This window comes from Mytilus californianus, unplaced genomic scaffold (genome assembly GCF_021869535.1).
Source record: "Mytilus californianus isolate M0D057914Y unplaced genomic scaffold, xbMytCali1.0.p SCAF_1, whole genome shotgun sequence".
In the NCBI taxonomy this organism is placed as follows: Eukaryota; Metazoa; Mollusca; class Bivalvia; order Mytilida; family Mytilidae; genus Mytilus; species Mytilus californianus.
In genome coordinates this window covers 72086285-72109989 of record NW_026262581.1, presented here as the reverse complement: position 1 = coordinate 72109989, position 23705 = coordinate 72086285, and the positions used below count along the sequence as shown (strand labels likewise).

The 23705-nt window shown below is 31.3% G+C and overlaps 1 protein-coding gene across 1 annotated transcript in view; it reads left to right on the top strand.

Moving 5' to 3' along the window:
* Positions 1–20965, top strand: part of LOC127737868 (cyclin-D-binding Myb-like transcription factor 1) — a 28423-nt gene extending 7458 nt beyond the window's left edge. Inside the window, exons 6-16 of the mRNA XM_052248819.1 lie at positions 335–411; positions 1293–1483; positions 2280–2389; positions 4011–4079; positions 5107–5266; positions 6639–6707; positions 6959–7041; positions 8622–8759; positions 16122–16270; positions 18066–18219; positions 20922–20965. Of these exons, the coding sequence (XP_052104779.1) occupies positions 335–411; positions 1293–1483; positions 2280–2389; positions 4011–4079; positions 5107–5266; positions 6639–6707; positions 6959–7041; positions 8622–8759; positions 16122–16270; positions 18066–18219; positions 20922–20965 (1244 nt within the window). The remainder of the gene's footprint in view (positions 1–334; positions 412–1292; positions 1484–2279; positions 2390–4010; positions 4080–5106; positions 5267–6638; positions 6708–6958; positions 7042–8621; positions 8760–16121; positions 16271–18065; positions 18220–20921) is intronic.
* Positions 20966–23705: the final 2740 nt, after the last annotated feature.

Here is a 23705-nt window from a genome sequence, read left to right as displayed (position 1 = left end):
TCAAGCATATGAATAATAAAAAAGACATTAGAGTTAAGGATCCAGTCTAAATGGTAGGGACGTATCAGTATCATATTCACAATTCACAATTTGGGACGAAAAAGATGTTAATGAAAAATGGTAGAAATTTGAGTAAGAGGTGATCTTAAAATGGCTTCTCTTTGAGATAATCATGAGTAGTGCTCACAATTGGAAATTGAATATGTAACAGATTGAAGATGTAATTTATGTTATTAAAACATATTTTTAAAAGCAAAAATCATAGGTTTTTCTGATTAAGGTGCCATTTGATTTTATAGATTTTTTTCATATATATATACATATATCTTTAAAGGTGCGACATGGAAACAAGGACAGTGGACAAAGGAGGAAGTTGCTGTATTACAGGAGAATATTAACAGATATTGTGCGGTAAATATTTATTAATACTTTGTTGTTAAACTTTGACCTGTAATATGGAATAGAAAGGAGCAGGATTTAAATGTTTGAAGTTCTGGGTTATTTTTTTTAATTTTAAGGATATTTCAGAAAACACCTGTCTTAATACTGACTCACATTAAAGAAGTTTATTTCATATGTTGTAACTCGCTGGAAGGTTTTCAACAATTTATGTAACACTGTTGTTTCTTGGATGTGCTCTGTACATTATAACATACAGGTCTGAAAACCATAAATTAATCAACCATATTCTATGAATTTTCACTTTAACACTTAAAAGTGACTTTTCTATGTTAGAAGTCATAAATACAGATATAATTACAAGTCTTCCTATTTTTAATTTGTATCATCTCAACTTGACAAACATATAAAGAAATTTTTAATAAACAGTGGAAATTGCATTGAAAATTAGAGCAAATATTGCCTTTATCCCACCCTCTGTGATATCAATTACATTGAACTGTTACTTGAAAGGTAAAAAAATGAAAAGGGTTAGCTAAGTTCGACTTTCTATCATGAAAATGTAACTACCAAGTGCTTTGCATAGTAAATGCTTGATGCAACTGTATAGAGAGAGGAACTTAACTATTCTACATTTCTTCAAGAAATAAAAAAATTTATCTTAACTACATATACATTACAGATGATGATTTAAATTCATATGAATAAAAGCAGATGTGTGTTATATGTCTTTGAGACAATAATCCAACAAAAAGAAAAGAAATTTAAAAGTTAACATATGGTCCACATCAATAGACAAATGTTTATACACTATGTCATACTGAATTTTTCTTATTATTATGTATGATATAATATTCTTATGTTATAGCAATTTTATATTTGTGTTTCTACAGGACCGTAATATAATTGATCCTACACACATCATATTTGAGATGTCAAAAGATGAAAGAAAAGATTTCTATCGTAATATTGCTAGAGGTTTACAGCGACCATTATTCTCTGTATATAGACGAGTAACCAGGATGTATGATCAGAAAAATCACATTGGCAAATATACACCTGATGAAATTAACACGCTTAAAGAGTAAGTAGATAGAATGACAGTTTTACAAAAACAGACAATTTATAAATATTTTGAAGAATTTAAGTTAACAATTAGTTGTGTACCCTCTTTAATTTTGTCTCTGTTTTTATTTCTATTTTTAAATACTGAATAACATTGTACTTCCCCTTGAGGGAACCCACTGTTTAGATATTGGACCTAGTTTCTCAGACTGAGAAGTAAAATCCCCACCCAACATTGGACTGTTCGTAGTTTTGCTGAATGTATTAAATATCCTCCCTTGTAGGGAGAGGGTCTTCTCATAGCACTAAAAAGATCCCTCAACCATCATTTGTTCAGTAGGAATAAAATGAGTGGGGGTATCAATGAGACAGCAACCAAACATCACAAATAACCAAAAGGCATTTATAGGGCAAGATACAGTCGACAATATTAGGTTTATATCTGATGATGGCTCTTTAATTCAAAGCCCTACCAAATACCCTTATGTTTCTTGTTGCAATTACCCCTGCTTCAGTGTCCCATCTTGACACCTTTTCATTTAGTGTTAATTATATACCATCCATTTCATGAATGTTACTTGGATATAGACTTTTTATGCTGTTAGGTTATAAACAATCAACAATCAGTTAATTAATATTGTTTTCTTTTCCATTAAAATTATTTAGATAAATTCTGAATATTTGAATGTTTTTCATGGACATTATCTGAGACATTTCAATTGCAACAGATTCTTAACATAGAGAGGACAAAAGTTGTGGTCTTTAAATTTGATATACTATGTTTGTAATGAACCTGCCTGTTTGTTAATTTTCAGACTTCGTGGAAAGTTTGGTAATGATTGGGCATCAATTGGTGCTGCTCTAGGTAGAAGTGCTTCATCTGTAAAGGATAAATTCAGACTGATGAGGGAAACTTGTAATTCAGGTAGGAATGAAATTGTAAAAAGATAATGTTGCATATTTAAATCATTTAAGTCATATAACAATATTCATTGATTATGTCACCGCCCTGGCAGAAGGGGCATTAAGTGTTACCCTTGTCCGTCTGTACGTCAAGACGTGCGTATTGACGTCCCAAAATTAGTTTCCGCTCTCTAACTTTAGTTTGCCTCAACCAAACGTTATGAAACCTATACACAATGCTTATTACCATAAAACACAGATCATGTTTGAAATTGGATGGCTTCACTTGTACCTCGAGTTATGTCCATTTATAAAGGTATATGCAAGCGGGGGCATCATCTGTGTCCCATGGACACATCCATTTATTTTTTTTGCACATTATATTTTCATGGATACATAAGAAATGCAGTTAGTTCTATGCAATCATCTTTGTCCATCTATTTCATTCATTGATGTGCTAATTTGGTACAAAAATGCTTTTTAGATAGAAGGAATACAATTTCCTCTATTGTGAATTTTTAAGTTAGCAGATTAACAAAGCATTCCAGTCAAAATGGGATGTGATTTGAGTGCAGTGTAAACCAGTTAAATGTTTCTATTTAGAATAGACTCAATTGTCCTGGTGAGCAACAAACATTGAAAGCATGTTTATTTTGCAGAACTGTTCATTGCACCATAATTTTTTTTAAATGATCTCCAAGTTTGGATGGGTTTTCTGAACACTGATCAACAGTGGTGCTAGTCCACATGTAATTCTACTGTTATTCAGAAATTTGTGTTGCATTGATCACAGCGATATTATACAATGAACAAAAATGTAGGAATATTGGAAATGCTGAATTCAAATAAAGATATTAAAATTTAGAATTTTTGGGAAACCTTTAACATTTTTGCAATAATTTAATTTTGGATGTAACATGTCGTCTGATTGGCTGAAAATTTTTTGTCTATCAGCTAATAGACATAATTTTGTCATGTGACCATGAAGTCATTAACGTATTTTCATGATTTACTCCTTAAAAATGGAATTTAGAATTAAATTATAAGGAATGTCTATAATATTTTTTCTGTCTATTCGAAATAACTCAAAAATTTGGTGCACACTTTTAAATAACCCCTGCACAGGTTATTCAGTGTGCACCACATTTTTGATGTTATTTCTTCATAGAAAAAAATATTACAGTCATTCCTTAAATAATAAAAAAAAATAATTAATATCACAAAAAATTCAGAATTTATTAAGAATTTTTTTTGTTGGTTATTGAGCCTCCTCATGGGGTTTTTGATTATGTGATTACTTGGCCATTTTTATAGTGATTTTTTGATTACCAGACCAAATATTTCATGATTATTTGATTAAATGATAATCTAGGACTGTATTTTTGATTATTTGATTATCTAGGTTCAAAAAATAATTAATGATTATATGATTATATCAGCCAAAAAAATGTGATTATGTGATTACTTGGACACCCCCGTGAGGGGCCTCATTATTACATCAATGCCATATTAGAAAATAGCAAGCTTCCTTTGATGTCTTTCTTCAGATGGTGACACCTAAACTTGTCTGACAAAAAAAAACTGTTAATTTAAATTTGTCTAGTCATGAAACCACAACTGAGTTTCAAGTTTATATTTTGTAGGTAAATGGTTGAGGGAAGAAGAAAGGAGATTAGCTTCAGCTGTATATGATCTGGCAGGTGTCAAACCAGGTAGGAATGGCTAACCAAAAGAAACAAACAATTGTGGTCATAAAAAAAGAAGCAGAAGACATCAAGGGGATATTCAAAGCTCATAGAAATAAATGGCCATGCCATTCCTAAAAACAAATAAAGGATGAAAAAAGCAAACAAGTCCACAAAATACTATATAGAAAAACAAAGACTGACCAACACATACTCCATCAAAAACTTGAGGTGAACCCCTGAAAGGCTAACAGTTCCTGCTCCTCATGTGGCACCTGTTTTGTTGCTCATGCAAGTACAAATCCAGTGATATAAAGTCTCATTGTGTGATGTCACAATCCAGGAAAAGAGGAATGGAAGGGTTTTTTTTACCACATTTGGAACAAATTCCTGGTCATCTGTAACACAGATATTCCATAATAGTCAACCAACTTGTGATAGTAATAACCATCATGTAAGCTCAAGGCTGAAATATTTGAATCCAAGTACACACATGTATGATGAATGTATGAAGTAAATAAATGTTGTTATTACATTGGTTGCAATGAATTACCGTGATTTCCCAGTGAAATAAAAATCGATAATTTCACTCCTCTGACGTCATACAACAATAGGTTTTGTCCATGACGTTCCATCAAAGCAAATTGTGAAGGCGTAAAAAAAATATAGTTCCTTGCATTTTTACTTTATTTCCATTAAAAACCCATTGGCAATGTAATAAAAAGAATAACTAATCAAAGAATTCAAATATCGAAAAATATTCAACTTGTGACCAAACAACACTGATAACTAACTCATGCATTACGTGCATTTGTGAATTAATGTGTTGTTTGGTCACTCGTTGCATATTTTTATATATTAGAATTCTTCGTTTAGATATTCTATAATTGTTTGATTTACATTGTATGTTCAACATTTTATATGAAGTGTAAATAGTCAAATTTTAATCTAATTTTAAAATGAAATATTTGTTTCTTGTTTCATTAGTCTTCCCAAATGAATATATGCGTAAACTGTTTTGAAATTAAGTTGGATTCTGTCTATTATATGACAGGTGAAAATGTTACAACTGGATTATCCTGGGCATTGGTTGCAGAGAGAGTTCAAACCAGGTCAGAAAAACAGTGTCGAACAAAATGGCTGAATTATCTGAATTGGAAGCAGAAAGGAGGTACAGAATGGACTCGTGAGGATGATATAAACTTAGTTCTAAAGTATGTTTACCACTCAGACTTTGATCTGAATTAATTTACATTTCTCAATCATGTGTATCTTTTTCTCTGTGAGGATGATTTGTCACCTTTCATAAAACACATTTTAAATGAAAACTAGAATTAGGATAAAGGAGTAGGGGCAATAAGGCCATTATTTGGCCCAAATATTACGGCAAATTTAAAAGTTATCATACATATTCTTAAATTTGTCTAAACTAGACTAAGGTACAAGGTATTCAGGAAATAAAAACAAATTTCACATTGAATAAGCTTCCATGGCAACAAACCATGTCGAATTTGTATATTTTGTAAAATTTCTTGAATATCCTTGTTTTTCATCAAATTCTAAGTATATTTTAGATTGGCAAAGTATGTGCGCACCCAAGAAACAACTTTATATTTGGAGAGATTATGTCAATAGTTATAATAAAGCTTCTCTTAAAATATTTTGTTGTTTCTTGGCTGCGCACGATGTTTCCGTAATGGAAATAACAATGGAAAATTGCACAAATTCTGTATTTTTCATCGTTTTCATGAAAACGGTACATATTATGACGTAATTGTAACGTCATCAGATAAACAATCTTATGTTTTTCATTTATATTTCTTCACTCTATGCATTTCCAAACAATATGTGCCAAATTGAAATAGTTGTCATACATTTTATTTTCTTAGGCCAAAACCGAGCCTTAATGCCCCTACTCCTTTATCAAAATCAGAAATTTACAATAGTCTTTGTTTGCTAGTATTAAAATATGAACACTTGATTTTAGCTTAAGTTTAATGGAATGAACAAAAGTCCTTAGAATGGTCATATTAATTATTATCTGTATTTATTGATCACTTTTGACCTCACAAACATGTTCATGTATTATAAATTTGTTACTGTTCTTTGCACATTTTATCATTGCAAACAAAATTTTTATGCCACAGTTATATGAATCATCTTGGTGGTGCTGCTTAACATGCTCATCTCTGGTGTGGCTGGTCAAAAGTATCATTGCATACATAGTCAAGCTAACTACTTTACAATTGGTATACTTAATTATTCACAAATGTTACAACATTAAGGAGGTAGAGTTAAAATTTGTGCCTCATACTTAAAATAATGTGTTGGATGGGGCCATATATGCTATAAATATATCATGCATGTGTGGACATCACATTGAAGGGTTAAATATGAAAATCAAATTATAAAAAAAAAATTGTACATCATAACATAAGAGGTTCTTTGTTTACATTAATTTGTCACCTGTATATTGTACGGCAATAATGATTTGAAATTGTCTTTCTATTTTTGTATTGAACAACATTGCCAAGACAATCAAAATTTTCATATAAATATTAATAAATGTTACTTTATTTATCTCAGAATAGCTAATTTGGATGTAAATGATGACACAGAGATTGATTGGAATGATCTAGCCAGTAACTGGCCAAGGTTAGTTGTAATCACGTAGTATAACATTAAAAATATGGTTCAGTTTATATATTTATTATAATATCACAGATTAATAATCTAGAAATAGACATATTAATGAGTGATTTCACACTCTAATTTGATAAACATACCATCCCTTCAATAAAAAGTGTACATTAATTTAATAGTTCTTTTAAGATATGACTTATAAACTACTAAGCTGCTATCTTTTCGTGTTTCAAATGCAAATCTATTTACTTATTTATTTTTAGTGTGAGATCTCCCCAGTGGTTGAGAGGAAAGTGGTGGTCATTAAAAAGACATTGTACAGAATATCAAAGTATGGAATTTAAAGGTATGACACTTTGTCAATTTTATTTAGATCTTATTAACAGGTTTGGATTGTCTACAATTCTATATTGTATAGCTCGATTGGGCTATATTAACCCCATTGAGTTAGAAACAATTATCTCCCTTAAAAATATTTCAAAAGAAATTTAAGTTTCTGCATTATTAATTGGATTTGCAGTTTAAAACTTTACAGGCATTATACAGAAATATATTTCATTATGTTTGTGTACAAACTTTTAACTCTTACCATGATTTTTTTGGAGGATTATTTTTTCTCTCTGTAAAATGAAAGATTATTGCATGATTAAATTCAGCATTACTTCCTTATTTTAAAGTCTGCAAAGTTTCATATTGCACTTCCAAAACGGGAATTTCATTGAAAAATTGTCAACACAGAGAATTTTTTCTAGCCTGATTGAGCATAAATAGTTAGAACTGCATATACTCTGAACCTGATTAACCAGTGGGTAAATTATACCAGTGAATTTTATTTAGTTAATTATTTGTGAGAAGAAATACTGTTTGCAAGTAATCCCAGTGAATGGACCAATTCAAACATTCTTTTGTCCTTGAAAAAAACTCTGCTGTTTCATTGTCCTTTTAAATTATGTCTTGGCCAACAAAACAAGAGTTTTCCTGTAATACCACATATTTCTGAATGGTCCATTAGGATAATTGGTGTAATGACAGTAATCCAGTACAAAAAATACAAAGAACATCTAGTCGTCTACATCTGGTCTTCAACATAAGGCAAGTGTCTTTACCATAGCTTAAAATTCCAGAAAGGGCAAAATCCTTAAGATTTAACTTCAGTCAACCTGTGATGAAGTTTATAATTTGACAGACACATTATCATGTAGGAGGGTTAAATAAGTTTATTTGGAATAATGAACTCTCCCACAAGTAAATTTCATTAATTGGATAAAAAGTACAATAAAAATCAGTTGAAAAAAGCATTTTAACTCTTTGACAGCAAAAACTACAATAATGGACCAATTATGAAATTCATCTTTTTGTCCTTGAAAAGAACTGCAGTCACATTGTCCTTTTCAATGATGTATGATTGAAGAACATTCATAATTACTGAAAAAGGCTCAAAGTACTTTACATGTTGATACAGAAACCATGCTGTCCTTATAGAAACTATTTCAAGAAATCACCGTTAAATTATTTCTTATTCTTATGAATTCATGAGAGGAAAACAAAATATATATTCTTGTTTCCGACCTCCTGGCAGAAAAATTGAAATTGAGTAGGTAGGTAAAATGATTTTATTTTACAATATATTTTTATAGACAAAATCAGTGTTAGATAGGCATGATAATTTGTCATTGTATGTAAGGAGGCAGGAAACAAAACTAAATTTTGTTTTGCCTTTTGAGAATTTATTTTAAAACCAACTTTTGACTAAAGAATAAAAATTGAAGCCAAGAAAATATATGTATTTAAAAACATTAAGTATAGAGCTATCTACATAAGTTACTTCCTGTCATTTCAGGCCCAGAAATCCCTTTTTAGTACTTTTTAAGATATCCTTATAAAAACTAAATAGTTGCTGCATTTTATGATATATTTATATTGCAGATATGTTAGAGTATCTTAAGACAGTACATTTACAAAACCTGAAAGTAAAACAGACCCCACAAGCAGGCAGTGGTATGAAGTTTATAGGTCTACAGAATGATGTCACCACACAGTATATACCTATACAATTAAATTCAGGTATGTACAGGTAACAGTGGTATGAAGTTTATAGGTCTACAGAATGATGTCACCACACAGAATATACCTATACAATTAAATTCAGGTATGTATAGGTAACAGTGGTATGAAGTTTATAGGTCTACAGAATGATGTCACCACACAGTATATACCTTTACAATTAAATTCAGGTATGTACAGGTAACAGTGGTATGAAGTTTATAGGTCTACAGAATGATGTCACCACACAGTATATACCTATACAATTAAATTCAGGTATGTACAGGTAACAGTGGTATGGAGTTTATAGGTCTACAGAATGATGTCACCACACAGTATATACCTATACAATTAAATTCAGGTATGTACAGGTAACAGTGGTATGAAGTTTATAGGTCTACAGAATGATGTCACCACACAGTATATACCTATACAATTAAATTCAGGTATGTACAGGTAACAGTGGTATGAAGTTTATAGGTCTACAGAATGATGTCACCACACAGTATATACCTATACAATTAAATTCAGGTATGTACAGGTAACAGTGGTATGAAGTTTATAGGTCTACAGAATGATGTCACCACACAGAATATACCTATACAATTAAATTCAGGTATGTATAGGTAACAGTGGTATGAAGTTTATAGGTCTACAGAATGATGTCACCACACAGAATATACCTATACAATTAAATTCAGGTATGTACAGGTAACAGTGGTATGAAGTTTATAGGTCTACAGAATGATGTCACCACACAGTATATACCTTTACAATTAAATTCAGGTATGTATAGGTAACAGTGGTATGAAGTTTATAGGTCTACAGAATGATGTCACCACACAGTATATACCTATACAATTAAATTCAGGTATGTACAGGTAACAGTGGTATGAAGTTTATAGGTCTACAGAATGATGTCACCACACAGTATATACCTTTACAATTAAATTCAGGTATGTATAGGTAACAGTGGTATGAAGTTTATAGGTCTACAGAATGATGTCACCACACAGTATATACCTATACAATTAAATTCAGGTATGTACAGGTAACAGTGGTATGAAGTTTATAGGTCTACAGAATGATGTCACCACACAGTATATACCTATACAATTAAATTCAGGTATGTACAGGTAACAGTGGTATGAAGTTTATAGGTCTACAGAATGATGTCACCACACAGTATATACCTATACAATTAAATTCAGGTATGTATAGGTAACAGTGGTATGAAGTTTATAGGTCTACAGAATGATGTCACCACACAGTATATACCTATACAATTAAATTCAGGTATGTACAGGTAACAGTGGTATGAAGTTTATAGGTGTACAGAATGATGTCACCACACAGTATATATCTTTACAATTAAATTCAGGTATGTACAGGTAACAGTGGTATGAAGTTTATAGGTCTACAGAATGATGTCACCACACAGTATATACCTATACAATTAAATTCAGGTATGTACAGGTAACAGTGGTATGAAGTTTATAGGTCTACAGAATGATGTCACCACACAGAATATACCTATACAATTAAATTCAGGTATGTACAGGTAACAGTGGTATGAAGTTTATAGGTCTACAGAATGATGTCACCACACAGAATATACCTTTACAATTAAATTCAGGTATGTATAGGTAACAGTGGTATTAAGTTTATAGGTCTACAGAATGATGTCACCACACAGTATATACCTATACAATTAAATTCAGGTATGTACAGGTAACAGTGTTATGAAGTTTATAGGTCTACAGAATGATGTCACCACACAGAATATACCTATACAATTAAATTCAGGTATGAAACAATGGTGTGAAATTTACAGGATTACAAAACAAAGTTACTCAGCAGCATATGCTGGTAAATTCAGGTAGTTAAAAATAACTTTCCAATTTTGATGTACCCGGTACACAAGCAGTTTACCATATATAAAATATGTTTTGATCAATGTTTTAAGGATGTTCGCTACTCTGTTTCAAAATAACAAGCTTTGTAAAGACTTTTATAAATTAATAATATATACATAAAGGAACTAAAATAGTAGAAAAAAATTAAGGGTCCATGTGCTTGTTTTTGAGATATAAGTGATTGAAAATTTGGCGGGAAATGATTCTCTCTAGATTTTTCATATTTTTAACATTGACACCTTTTTTCTTTCAAAAACTATGAAAAAATAACAAGTATTTTAAAAGATTTTCAAATTTTGACATCAGCGGTCATCTCTGTACCAGAATCTATGACAAACGAGAAGATTTTAATTTTGAAATTAGCAATTTCCCCCACCTTAGTAGCAATATACCAACTTCTCCTGCATATGGGATATACATTTCCCAACTCATTCGGTATTCAAGAGCTTGCAGCTGCTACACAGACTTTGTAAAATGTCACCAGTGTCTGAGCCAAAAGTTGATGAACAAGGGTTATCATGGTTATGTCAAAGAACGTCTTGTCCTTTTTCTAAAAAAGTTCATCGGAAGATACCAAACCCTTGTTGATAAATATTCCGTATCAACTTCACAAATAATACACGATGGTCTTGATGTATAGATTCTAGGTACTGACGTTGTTTATCATCTTAATTACATGTTATAGTGTTCCTTTATTTGTCTTTGTAAATTACTAACATTTACTGTTTGGTCCATTTTTGGTAATATCCTTTAGACGTGGATCGGTACTTGTACATCCCGCCATTGTGTTGTGCTGTTGTCCTTTATTGTATTCTTGTGTTTCAATGTTGCATACGTGCTTTGTCTATATGCCATTTTGTTTTTCTTTGTTGACATATTTGTTTGTTTCTATATTGATTGAGAATATAACACAATGTTGACTGCTGTACCCTTATTTTTGACATTTTTACCTATTATGTCTGTTTGTTTTGTTCACACATTGTTGTCAATATAATGGAATTTCATGCAACTGTCATACAAGTGAGAGGTTTAGCTAGCTATAAAACCAGGTTTAATCCACCATTTTCTACATAAGAAAATGCCTGTACCAAGTCAGGAATATGACAGTTGTTTTCCATTTGTTTGATGTGTTTGATTTTGCCAATTGTTAAGGGACCTTCTGTTTTGAATTTTGAGTTCGGTATTTTTGTTGTTTTACTTTTCACTGACACAAGTAACCATGGATATCTGAAGGTCAACATATAGTGTTCAACAATAGACAGCTGTCTATACAATTGTCAAGCTCTATGTTTACCCATCAATAAATTTATCATTTTAGAGCAATCAGATTAGACACAATAATTCTTAGACAAGAGTTAATGTTAAATACATGATTTTGTGACACAAACTGTCATTATTCATTTGTTCTATCAGATGATATGTTAAAACAGACTTCTTCATTTTGTTGGTGATTGTCAGTTTTCAGTTTTTGCAGCAACCTTTCAGTGTAATGAACTTGTTATTTCCATTTATTGCACAATGTGCAAAACTGTAGGTTATTTCACTCATATTAAAGTACATTTATGGTCTATTGTAGTATATCATATTCCACAATTGTATGAGTGCAATTTGATGTGCTACAAGGGGCAGTGTTCCTTTATATTTATCAAAAACCCTTTATGATACGCTGTATATCTGGGTTTTTTCCAGTCTGCTTTTTTTTGCGAAATGATGATAAATTGGGCAGGTTAAATTTTCACTGTGTATAATTTACGATGAATGGGAAAATACACTAGAAAAAATCACTGTATTGTATGGTTAACGATGTAAACAACATAAACTTGATTGACTGACAGATAGTCGATTACAAATAAATAAGTTTACAGTTAACTACAAACTGAAATGCAGATAATTCGGAGATATTTCAATAATCGTTTAAATTAAGTTCATTGCGGTATGGTAAACAATAAAGGTTTTGATCATTTTTGTGCTGGTATACATGTGTAACAGAGCATTTTGAAAGCATATTTGTGCAAATATCCATTTGAAAGTGGTTTAATTTAATTTTATTTTTACATTATATGCAAAGTATTTTGATTATAACAACAATCAATAGACGTTGCTAATTAACATTTTTGAACATTTCACTGACTGCTGTATTGTCAAAAGGTATAGCATGTATGATTAGCCAATTTTATTATTATGAAAACAGAGATCTTGATTAATTGTGCACATTCTTGTGATCTTTTGATCAACACAAATGACTGATTTTATATATAATGTAATTTCATCTTTAGGGCGAAATGAGTGTTTAAATATCAATTTTTTGAAAACTTCATAATTAACAGTTTTATGTATGAAATATTTAAACAAGCTATAAATCTAGGAATAGGCAGGTAAATTTTGTGCAGGGTCTAATTTTCTTGTTTCTGTAGGTGTTGTAAATAAAGTGAAAATTAAACACACATGAAATAAAATGCTTCGCTGGGGCGCAGCTTGATACGACCGCAGAGGTCGAACCCTGAACAGTTGGGGCAAGTATGGACACAACATTCAAGCTTGATACAGCTCTGAATTTGGATTGTTATTAAATATTTGACACAGCATAGGTTTCTGACACAGAAAGAATGTGGTCTAAGAACTTGAATTTTTTTAATTTACCTATTATGGTCCAATGTCCAAAATCAAAATACATGGTTAGATTCAGCATATCAAAGAACCCCATATATTCAATTTTTGTTAAAATCAAACAAAGTTTAATTTTGGACCCCAACTTGGACAAACTTGAAAACTGGGCCCATAATCAAAAATCTAAACACATGTTTAGATTCAGCATATCAAAGAACCCCAATTCAATTTTTGCTAAAATCAAACTAAGTTTAATTTTGGACCCTTTGGACCTTAATGTAGACCAATTTAAAAAACGGGACTTAAAATTAAAAATCTAAATACACGGTTAGATTTGGAATATCAAAGAACCCCAATAATTCAATTTTTGATGAAATCAAACAAAGTTTAATTTTGGACCCTTTTGACCTCAATATGAACCAATTTGATAGCGGGGCCCACAAATAAAAAATCTAAATTCATGGTTAGATTCAGCATATCAAAGAACCCCTATATATTCAATTTTTGTTGAAATCAAAAAAAGTTTAATTTTGGACCCCAACTTGGACAAACTTGAAAACTGGGCCCATAATCAAAAATCTAAACACATGTTTAGATTCAGCATATCAAAGAACCCCAAGAATTCAATTTTTGTTAAAATCAAACTAAGTTTAATTTTGGACCCTTTGCACCTCAATGAAGACCAATTTAAAAAACAGGACCCAAATTAAAAATCTAAAAACACGGTTAGATTTGGCATATCAAAGAACCCCAATAATTCAATTTTCGATGAAATCAAACAAAGTTTAATTTTGGACCCTTTTGACCTCAATATGAACCAATTTGATAGCGGGGCCTATAAATAAAAAATCTAAATACATGGTTAGATTCAGCATATCAAAGAACCTCATATATTCAATTTTTGTTGAAATCAAACAAAGTTTAATTTTGGACCCCAATTTGGACCAACTTGAAATCTGGGCCCATAATCAAAAATCTAAATACATGTTTAGATTCAGCATATCAAAGAACCCCATATATTCAATTTTTGTTGAAATCAAACAAAGTTTAAATACTGGACCCTATCTTGGACCAACTTGAAAACTGGGCCCATAATCAAAAATCTAAACACATGTTTAGATTCAGCAAATCAAAGAACCCCAAGAATTCAATTTTTGTCAAAATCAAACTAAGTTTAATTTTGGACCCTTTGGACCTCAATGTAGACCAATTTAAAAAACAGGACCCAAATTTAAAAACCTAAATACACGGTTAGATTTGGAATATCAAAGAACCCCAATAATTCAATTTTAGATGAAATCAAACAAAGTTTAATTTTGGACCCTTTTGACCTCAATATGAACCAATTAGATAACGGGGTCCACAAATAAAAAATCTAAATACATGGTTAGATTCAGCATATCAAAGAACCCCATATATTCAATTTTTGTTGAAATCAAACAAAGTTTAATTTTGGACCCCAATTTGGACCAACTTGAAAACTGGGCCAAAAATCAAAAATCTAAATACATGTTTAGATTCAGCATATCAAAGAACCTCATATATTCAATTTTTGCTAAAATCAAACAAAGTTTAATTTTGGACCCTTTGGACATTAATGTAGACCAATTTGAAAACTGGACCCAAAATTAAAAATCTAAATACACTGTTAGATTCGGCATAACAAATAAATAAATGTGATCAAAGATTTTACAAATCTAATGCGCCATACTGTGCAATTAAAGATTACTTCTTGAAATTTTTCAATATTTGAAATTTGAAAAAAAAATAATATTTGAAGAATAATTCTTTTTAATTTCTGAAATCTGAAATGAGAAAAAATTGGCCCCCCACAATTTCTTTTTATCCCCCCCCCCCCCCCCTTTTTCCCCCCAAAAAATTCTTTCCCTCAAGATATGGTCATAATCTCAATTCAAATTTCCAATGGAGTTGGCAACCATAATTACCCATTTAAATTTACCATAGTGCTAACTTAATCTATTTTATAATAGAATTAATAAAAATATAGTGTCTAATCTTTCATATGGATTTTTTTGTAAAAAAAAAAGATGAAAACATTTGCAGATATTTTTACTGGTCTTCCTTTATAAATATGCATTTCTTTAAACATAATTTAAAAGCAGTGTAAGGGAAGTAACCAAAACGTTATATTTGGATTACCTCCCTTACACTGTTTTAGATTATCTTTATTGTTCATTAACCATTACTTTATACATAATTTAAAAGCAGTGTAAGGGAGATAATTTCAATGATGTATTTGATTTATCTCCCTTACACTGCTTTAAATTATGTTTTGTACTAAAGTATTTGTCCATTAACCAGGACAACCTTGTTTTTCCCCCTTTTTTGCCCCTAATTCCTAAACGGTTTGAGCCATAACCCCCCAAAGCAAATCCTAACCATCCCTTTGTGGTATGGAAACTTGTAGTATAATTTCAGAGAGATCCATACACCGTTCCACAGTTATTGTCTGGAAACTAGAAAATGCTCATTTTTGGCCCCTTTTTGGCCCCTAATTCCTTAACTGTTGGTACCATAACCCCCAAAATCAATCCCAACCTTCCTTTTGTGGTATTTAACCTTATGGTCAAATTTCAAAAAGATCCATTCACTTAAACTAAAGTTAGAGTGCGAAAACCAATATGTATTCGGACGACGACGCCGGACGACGACGCCGGACGACGACGACGACGACGACGACGACGACGACGCCAACGTCATACCAATATACGACCACAAAATTTTTTTGCGGTCGTATAAAAAACCTGATGTACAGTAGTTCCAAATATTCTTTACAATACTTTTTATGAGAAAAATAATCAACATAGAGATAATTATATATGTGATACTTTACTTTCAGGAGTAGATGATGGTGGTGATAGTATTCAGTATGAAGTTCTCCACCAATCAGATTCAGGGATGTACCTAATCCAACCAGCCAATAGTACCCCTATCTCACTCAGTAGCATGGCCATGGGAACAGATCATATTATTGTTCATGCCCTACCTGTAAGCTTTTGTTATTGCTGATCCTAAAATACTGTAATTTCAGAAATTATTGTGTGCATTTATTATTGCAATTTCAAGAAATGCTGCAGACATATTTATATGCTATCAAGTTTTTATTTTGCAAAATATATCATGTCGCAATTTTGCAAAATAATAAAGACATCGCAATAATTTCTGAATTAAAATTATTCATGAGTGGTTATTTAATGGTTTTAATTACCAGCAAAATTGCTCAAAGGTTCCAACTTCCCAGCAATTTTAATGCAAAATATTTTTATCTACACTTTTCATTTATAAAGACTTTTGACATTCAGTTTTTCTGATGGACCCTTTTAGTTGGTGAAAATTATAATTGGAAAAAGGAATTGATTGCTATAAAATCACTCTTTGGCCCTGTCCCTCTTTGAGTGGATTAATCTAAACAGTCCATATTATAAGATTAAATTACAATTGCTTTTGAATTTTAATGTAAACAATTTCAAACATGATTGCACCAAAATATTAATGTTATTTTAAAATTACATCTTAATATTTTTTTTTCATATAAAGTAATCATAATTAATGTCAGATTACAAATAATTACTGATTCATTGCAGCTTTCAAAAACTTGAATCATTCTTCTTGACAAGTTTCCAACAGGAAGGCAACATTAGCATGATCAAAAGCAGATACAAATTAAAGTCTGATTTTTGCTTTTTGTCGAGCCTTCGACTTTTGTTGAAAAAGCGAGACATAGCAATCCTACATTCCGTCGTCGTCGTTGTTGTCGGCTGCGGCGGCGGCGTCCACAAATATTTACTCTGTGGTTAAAGTTTTTGAAATTTTAATAACTTTCTTAACCTATCCTGGATTTCTACCAAACTTTGACAGAAGCTTGTTTATGATCATAAGATAATATTCAAAAGTAAATTTTGTAAAAAAAAAATTCCATTTTATCCGTATTTTACTTATAAATGGACTTAGTTTTTCTGCCAGGAAACATTACATTCACTCTGTGGTTAAAGTTTTTGAAATTTTAATAACTTTCTTAAACTGTCCTGGATTTCTACCAAACTTGGAAAGAAGCTTGTTTATGATCATAAGATAGTATCCAGAAGTAAATTTTGTAAAAAAAAAAATTCCATTTTTTCCGTATTTTACTTATAAATGGACTTAGTTTTTTTCCAGTTAACATTACATACAGTCTGCAGTTTTAAGTTTTTAAAACATTTATTAGATTCATAAACTATCCTGGATTTTTACCAAACTTAGACAGAAGCTACTTACAATCAAAAGATAGTATAGAGAGGAATATTTTTATTAATTTTTTTCCTCATTTTTGTTGAGCCTGCGATTAACAGCAAAAGTAGGCGAGACACTGGGTTCCGCGGAACCCTTACGAATTTTTATTTAATATAAGGTCCGGATCCTTAAGTCTAAACTTACAAATATTAGCTTTATTGCTTTGTTTATTATCTCTTCTGGGACCATTGAGACCGTTCAATATTCCTTCTCCTTACATTTCTAAACAATTACCCACAGGATCTCAAAGGTATAATAATTACTTGACATTACCAGACTATTGTACTCTATCAGGTTAAAAAAAAAATATTTTATGATAAATATTTGTGAGGATATTAATATATAAAAAATGTGTATTTTATTATTGATTAGAAATTTCTCATAAAAACAAAAAAGATTTTCAATTGAACTATAAGTAAGTTGCTTTTCTGTTGGAATATTCTGATATTGAACTGTGTATTGAAGATCAGATATGTTAATTTAACAAATATTTATACCAATTTCTTTATTATAGACAACTAACATAGCAACAAGTGAAAGTGTATCTGTAGAAATGAACCCTCAGTCTGTGATACTCTCAAATGAAAACAATAGTGAAGTTACCTCTCTTGATTCCACAACAATCTCATTACCAATAGAACAAGACTCTCTTTCAGTTAGTAATGGAGGTAAGCTACCACTGTTGATTTTTATTTGTGAGGTAAAATTGTCTCCAATTCCAATTAGCCATTGACACAAGGTATATCTGTAGAACATAAAATTGAAGTGGAAATATGGGAGATAATTTGTACTGGTTCTATCTTATTTTTAGTCCCAGACTGACGAAGTCGAAGGGGACTTTAGATTTGCACTCTGTCCGTCTGTCCATCCGTCAGTCTGGCAACTAATTTTTCCACACTTTTCTTCTTCGTTCTTGAAGATATTGATTTGATATTTGGTATATAGTTTTATCATGACAAGTTATAGATCAAGATCGAATTTTGTTCCGGTCTGATGATTTAGTCCAGAGTTATACTCCATAACTAATGTAAGAGTACTATGTTAAACCATATATCTGTACAAAGGGAGATAACTAATTTTTTAAAAGACATTCTTTGGTAAATTGTTTGAGGAATTTTGTGACAGGTTTATATGTTATTTTGTATAAACTAATTTTCTGAATGCTACATGTATATATATATATATATATTTTTTTTATTAAGTGAAATTCTTTAATTAGATAATAATCTATTTTTATTAAGGTATATATCTCATTACATTACATTGTGTAGATAAAAGTTGTTGACATTTTATAGATAAGTTACAAATCTATATTAGTTTGTGACAAATGAAAGAAAAAATATTTGGAACTATTAATTATATTTGATTGTAATTTGAAAATAGATATACATTGTATTACATCATATCTAATCTTAGAGAACTATAAATCATATCTAATTTTAAAGTGTTATAGGTTTTCCACACTTTTTATGCCCCCACCGTAGCGGAGGGGGCATTAAGTTTTACCCTTGTCCGTCTCTACGTACGTCCGTACTTACGTCCCAAAGTTGCCATTCTCTAACTTTAGTTTGCCTCAACCAAATGTTATGAAACTTATACACAATGCTTATTACCACTAAATACAGATCAAGTATGAATTTTGGTGGCGTCACTTTTACCGTTCTAGAGTTATGCCCCTTTACAAATGGAAAAATTGCTAAATTTTTCGTTTCCGTTCTGTAACTTGAGTTTGTTTTAGATTAATGTAATGAAATGTATATATAATGCTTTTTACCACAAAACTCAGTTTAATTTGTTTCCGTTCTCTAACTTTAGTTTGCCTCAACCAAATGTTATGAGACTTATACACAATGCTTATTACCACATAATACAGATCAAGTTTGAAATTGGGTGGTGTCACTTTTACAGTTCTTTAGTTATGCTCCTTTATAAACATAAAAATTGCTGAATTTTCCGTTTCCGTTCTCTAACTTTAGTTTGCTTCAACCAAATGTTATGAAACTTATACACAATGCTTATTACCACGTAATACAGATCTAGTTAGAAATTGGGTGGTGTCACTTTTACTGTTCTTGAGTTATGCCCCTTTATAAACATAAAAATTGCTGAATTTTTTGTTTCCCTTCTCTAACTTTAGTTTACCTCAACCAAATGTGATGAGACTTATACACAATGCTTATTACCACAAAACTCAGATCAAGTACAAATTAAGGTAGAGTCACTTTTACCGTTCTTCTGTTATGTCTTTATACGATATGCAAGCAGGGGCATCATCTGTGTCCATGCATGGACACAATCCACATTTATTTTCATCATGCTTGAAGATATTGATTGACAATTGGTATATAGTTTTATCATGACATATTACAGATCAAGTTCAAATTTTTGTTTCCGTCTGATAATTTTGTGCAGAGTTATGGTCCTTGGACTTGAAAAAATTCACTCATATATTCAGTTTTCCACACTGTTTTTAGTCATGCTTGAAGATAATGACTTGATATTTTCTTTTTGTTTACACCATGACAAGTTATAGAACAAGTTAGCATTTTGTTCCAGTATAATGAATTTTTACCCGGTAGGGGACTATGTATTGCCATGCAATACTCTCAGAATGCTTGTTCTTAGTAAAATATATTTCAATAGCTTATGATGGTATGTTATCTCCCTCTAAACTACATTAAGTACTCATAGTACAACATTTGTGCTTTAAACACCAAATTCAGTATTTTATTTGGTTGAATTCTGAGTCCAAGTACGATAATCATACCTGAAATTTTCATGACCGCAAGGCCGCCTGGTGTCAATGGTGGCTAATGAGTTATATTCCCTGTTTCCACTTTAATCTTATAATCTACAGAGATAGACCTGGTGTCAATAACTTATGATGGTATATTATCTTTTTGGGATAATAATCTCATTTTCACTTGAGATAGACATACTGTCATTAAACTAATAATAGTATATTGCTTCCCTCAGTTCTACCTCAATCTTTCTTCTATAGCAATATACTGGCTGTCTGTAGCTAATGAGGTTGAGTAATCTCCTTTAGTTCCACTTCAATATTATTTTCTATGGAGATATTCACACTATCAGTAGTTTATGAGGTGAACTTATCTCCCTTGCTTCCACATTAATCATGTCTGACAATAGCTGTTGGTACAATATCAATGACGTCAACCTATCTTTTCACAACTAAGACCTTGTCAAATACAATGTTTAAGATGTAGTAGGATCATGATAATGACCATAGAATGATGGGGAAAATCTGTTATATGAGTTATCACATATTTTTTTGTAAATGATCCATAACAAAACAACAAAATTGCACCAACAAAAAAAAAAATTACAGTAAATATTTTTTATATTTTAGAGCTTCAGCCTTCAACAGATTTTGAATCTCCAGTAAGTATATGAACTCAAAATAATTCTGGGTTTAAGTTCTGGAAAGATGCAAAAAAAATAAGGCGATAAGAAGATATTGTTACTCAAGATTTCATTTTTGATTTAGAGGGGTTATTTTTAGTTGCAACATAGTCAAACTTGGCTAGCAATATAAAGAACACCAGTCATCTGGATGTCAATGTTTCAGTTTCTTGACAAAATAATTGAGCCATAAACAATATCTTACACAAACTTGGTTTGATAATGACACATGCTGATTTTGAGATTATTATGTCAAAGGTAAAGGTCACAGCAGTAATTAGTCACTTTAAACTTGGCCTAAAATTTGGTTCCCAATGACATCTTTTGAAATATATATTCCAAACCTAAATCAAACTTTAAATTGTCTCTTGGAAAGAACAGGAACCTGATTGATTGTAGGTCAGTAGGTCAAAATTCAATATTAAAGTGCCTATGAGAATGATGAATAAAAGGGAAAGGTTTCTTTCCATACAATATCTGTTGAGCCATAAATCAGATATTTACCAATCTTTGGCTGATAATGGGGTCAGATAGACCTGTTTTGGTTTTGAGATCACTATATGTCAAATGTCAAGTTTGCAACAGCAATTGATTGGTTACTAGGGTAATATTGGTGCAATATTAATATGTCTTTTGAACGGCAGGATAAATATTTGCCAACCTTTGCTTGAAAATGTTCCTTTGGAAAGGACAAGACTCCTTGTTGTTTTTTTCGGTCAGTAGGTCAAAGACATACATAAAACAACATTTTTGGAAATATTTCCCATTTAGACAATATATTTTGACCTTCATATAAAATCTTTACCAATTTATGTAGGATAATGCTCTTTGGTGAAAAATACCCCTATTGATTTTGAGGTCACTTGGTCAAAAGTCAAGGTCATAACAGCAATTAACAGACTGAAATTTTGACTATTTTTATGCCCCCGCCGTAGCGGTGAAGGCATTAAGTTTTACCCTTGTCCGTCCGTACGTCCCAAAATTGGTTTCCGTTCTCTAACTTGAGTTTGCCTGAACCAAATGTTATAAAACTTATACACAATTCTTATTACCACAAAAAACAGATCAAGTTCGAATTTTGGTGGCGTCACTTTAACCGTTCTAGAATTATGCCCCTTTATAAATGGAAAAATTGCAAAATTTTTATTTTCTTCTAAATATCAAGTAATTTTTATACGCCACTAAGGGACGTATTATGGTATACCGTTGTCAGTCTGTCCGTCCGTCGTCAACATGTCGGACATTAACTCAAAATTGATTTAACCAATTTGCATAAAACTTTGGTGAATTGTTTATATTTATTGAGGTGAGCTCCCTTTTGTTTTTTATAAATTTTAGATTTTACGTTTCCGAGTTTTGGGGTTTTATTCATTAAAAAAAGGGGGATTTTCCAGTTTTCGGACAATAACTCAAGAATGCTTTCACCAACTTGCAAGAAATTGTGGTGAATTGTTTATATCTATTGACATGAGTTCCCTTTCGAATTTTATAAATTTTAGATTTTACGTTTCTGATTTACAGGGTTTTATTCATAAAAAAGGAGGATTTTCCAGTTTTTGGACAAAAACTCCAAAATGCTTTCTGCAATTCTTATGAAACTTTAGTGAATTGTTTATATCTATTGATGTAAGCTCCCTTTAGAATTTTATAAACTTTTCATTTTACATTTCTGAGTTATGGGGTTTTATTCATTAAAAAAGGGGTGATTTTCCAGTTTTCGGACAATAACTCAAAAATGCTGTCAGCAATTCTCATGAAACTTTGGTGAATTGTTTATATCTATTGATGTAAGCTCCCTTTTGATTTTTATAAATATCTAATATGACATTGAGAATTAATTGAACTTTATTTGTTTATAGTCTGACAACAGATTTACTAAGTATTGCGCAACAGCACAGTGTATTACACAACAGCAAGAAATCTTTAATTGAATATAAATTCAATTCATATAACCAATTTCAAGTTCTTTGACTACATTTATTCAGAAACCTATATGTCGAATATTTAATTACAATCCAAATTCAGACCTGTATCAAGCTTGAATATTGTGTCCATTTTTGCCCCAACTGTTCAGGGTTGGACCTCTGCGGACGTATCCAGCTGCGCTCAGCGAAGCAGTTTATTAAGTCTCCCAAACGAAGTTTGGGAAGACTTATTGTTTTTGCTCAGTTCTTATTATTATTATTATTCTTCTTCCGCCGCTTTTAAATTTGAACTTGTCCGCACCTGTTCTCCAAAACTGCTTGTCAGATTAACTTAGGGTTTCACAATATGTTAGACTAACATGTCTAGTGGTGCAATCAGGGTTTTGTTTGTGCAATGGGGTTTATAAAGGGGTACTTTGAGGGGCAAAAAGGAAAGAGGGTTTTACTATAGAACCCTATGGGATTTTATTTTTTAAAATTTTCAAATGATTATAAATTGAAAACCGTTTGTGATAGACACAATCTTTTTAATTGAAAATGTTCTAAATGATAAAGCCCATTAAATGAAATACAGGGTTAGTCCCCAGGGGTCACCCCCACCCCCTGCCATTTAAGAAAGTTCTAATATCTTCTAAGTGGTCAAGATCCCCACCCCTAAACCATATATATTCTGGTTTGTCATGCTAAGATGGTTTGAATGATATACAGGGTTAGTCCCCAGGGGTCTTTCCGACCCCCTGCCATTTGAGAAAGTTCTTATATCTTGTAAATGGTTGAGATCCCCACCCCTAAACCATATATATTCT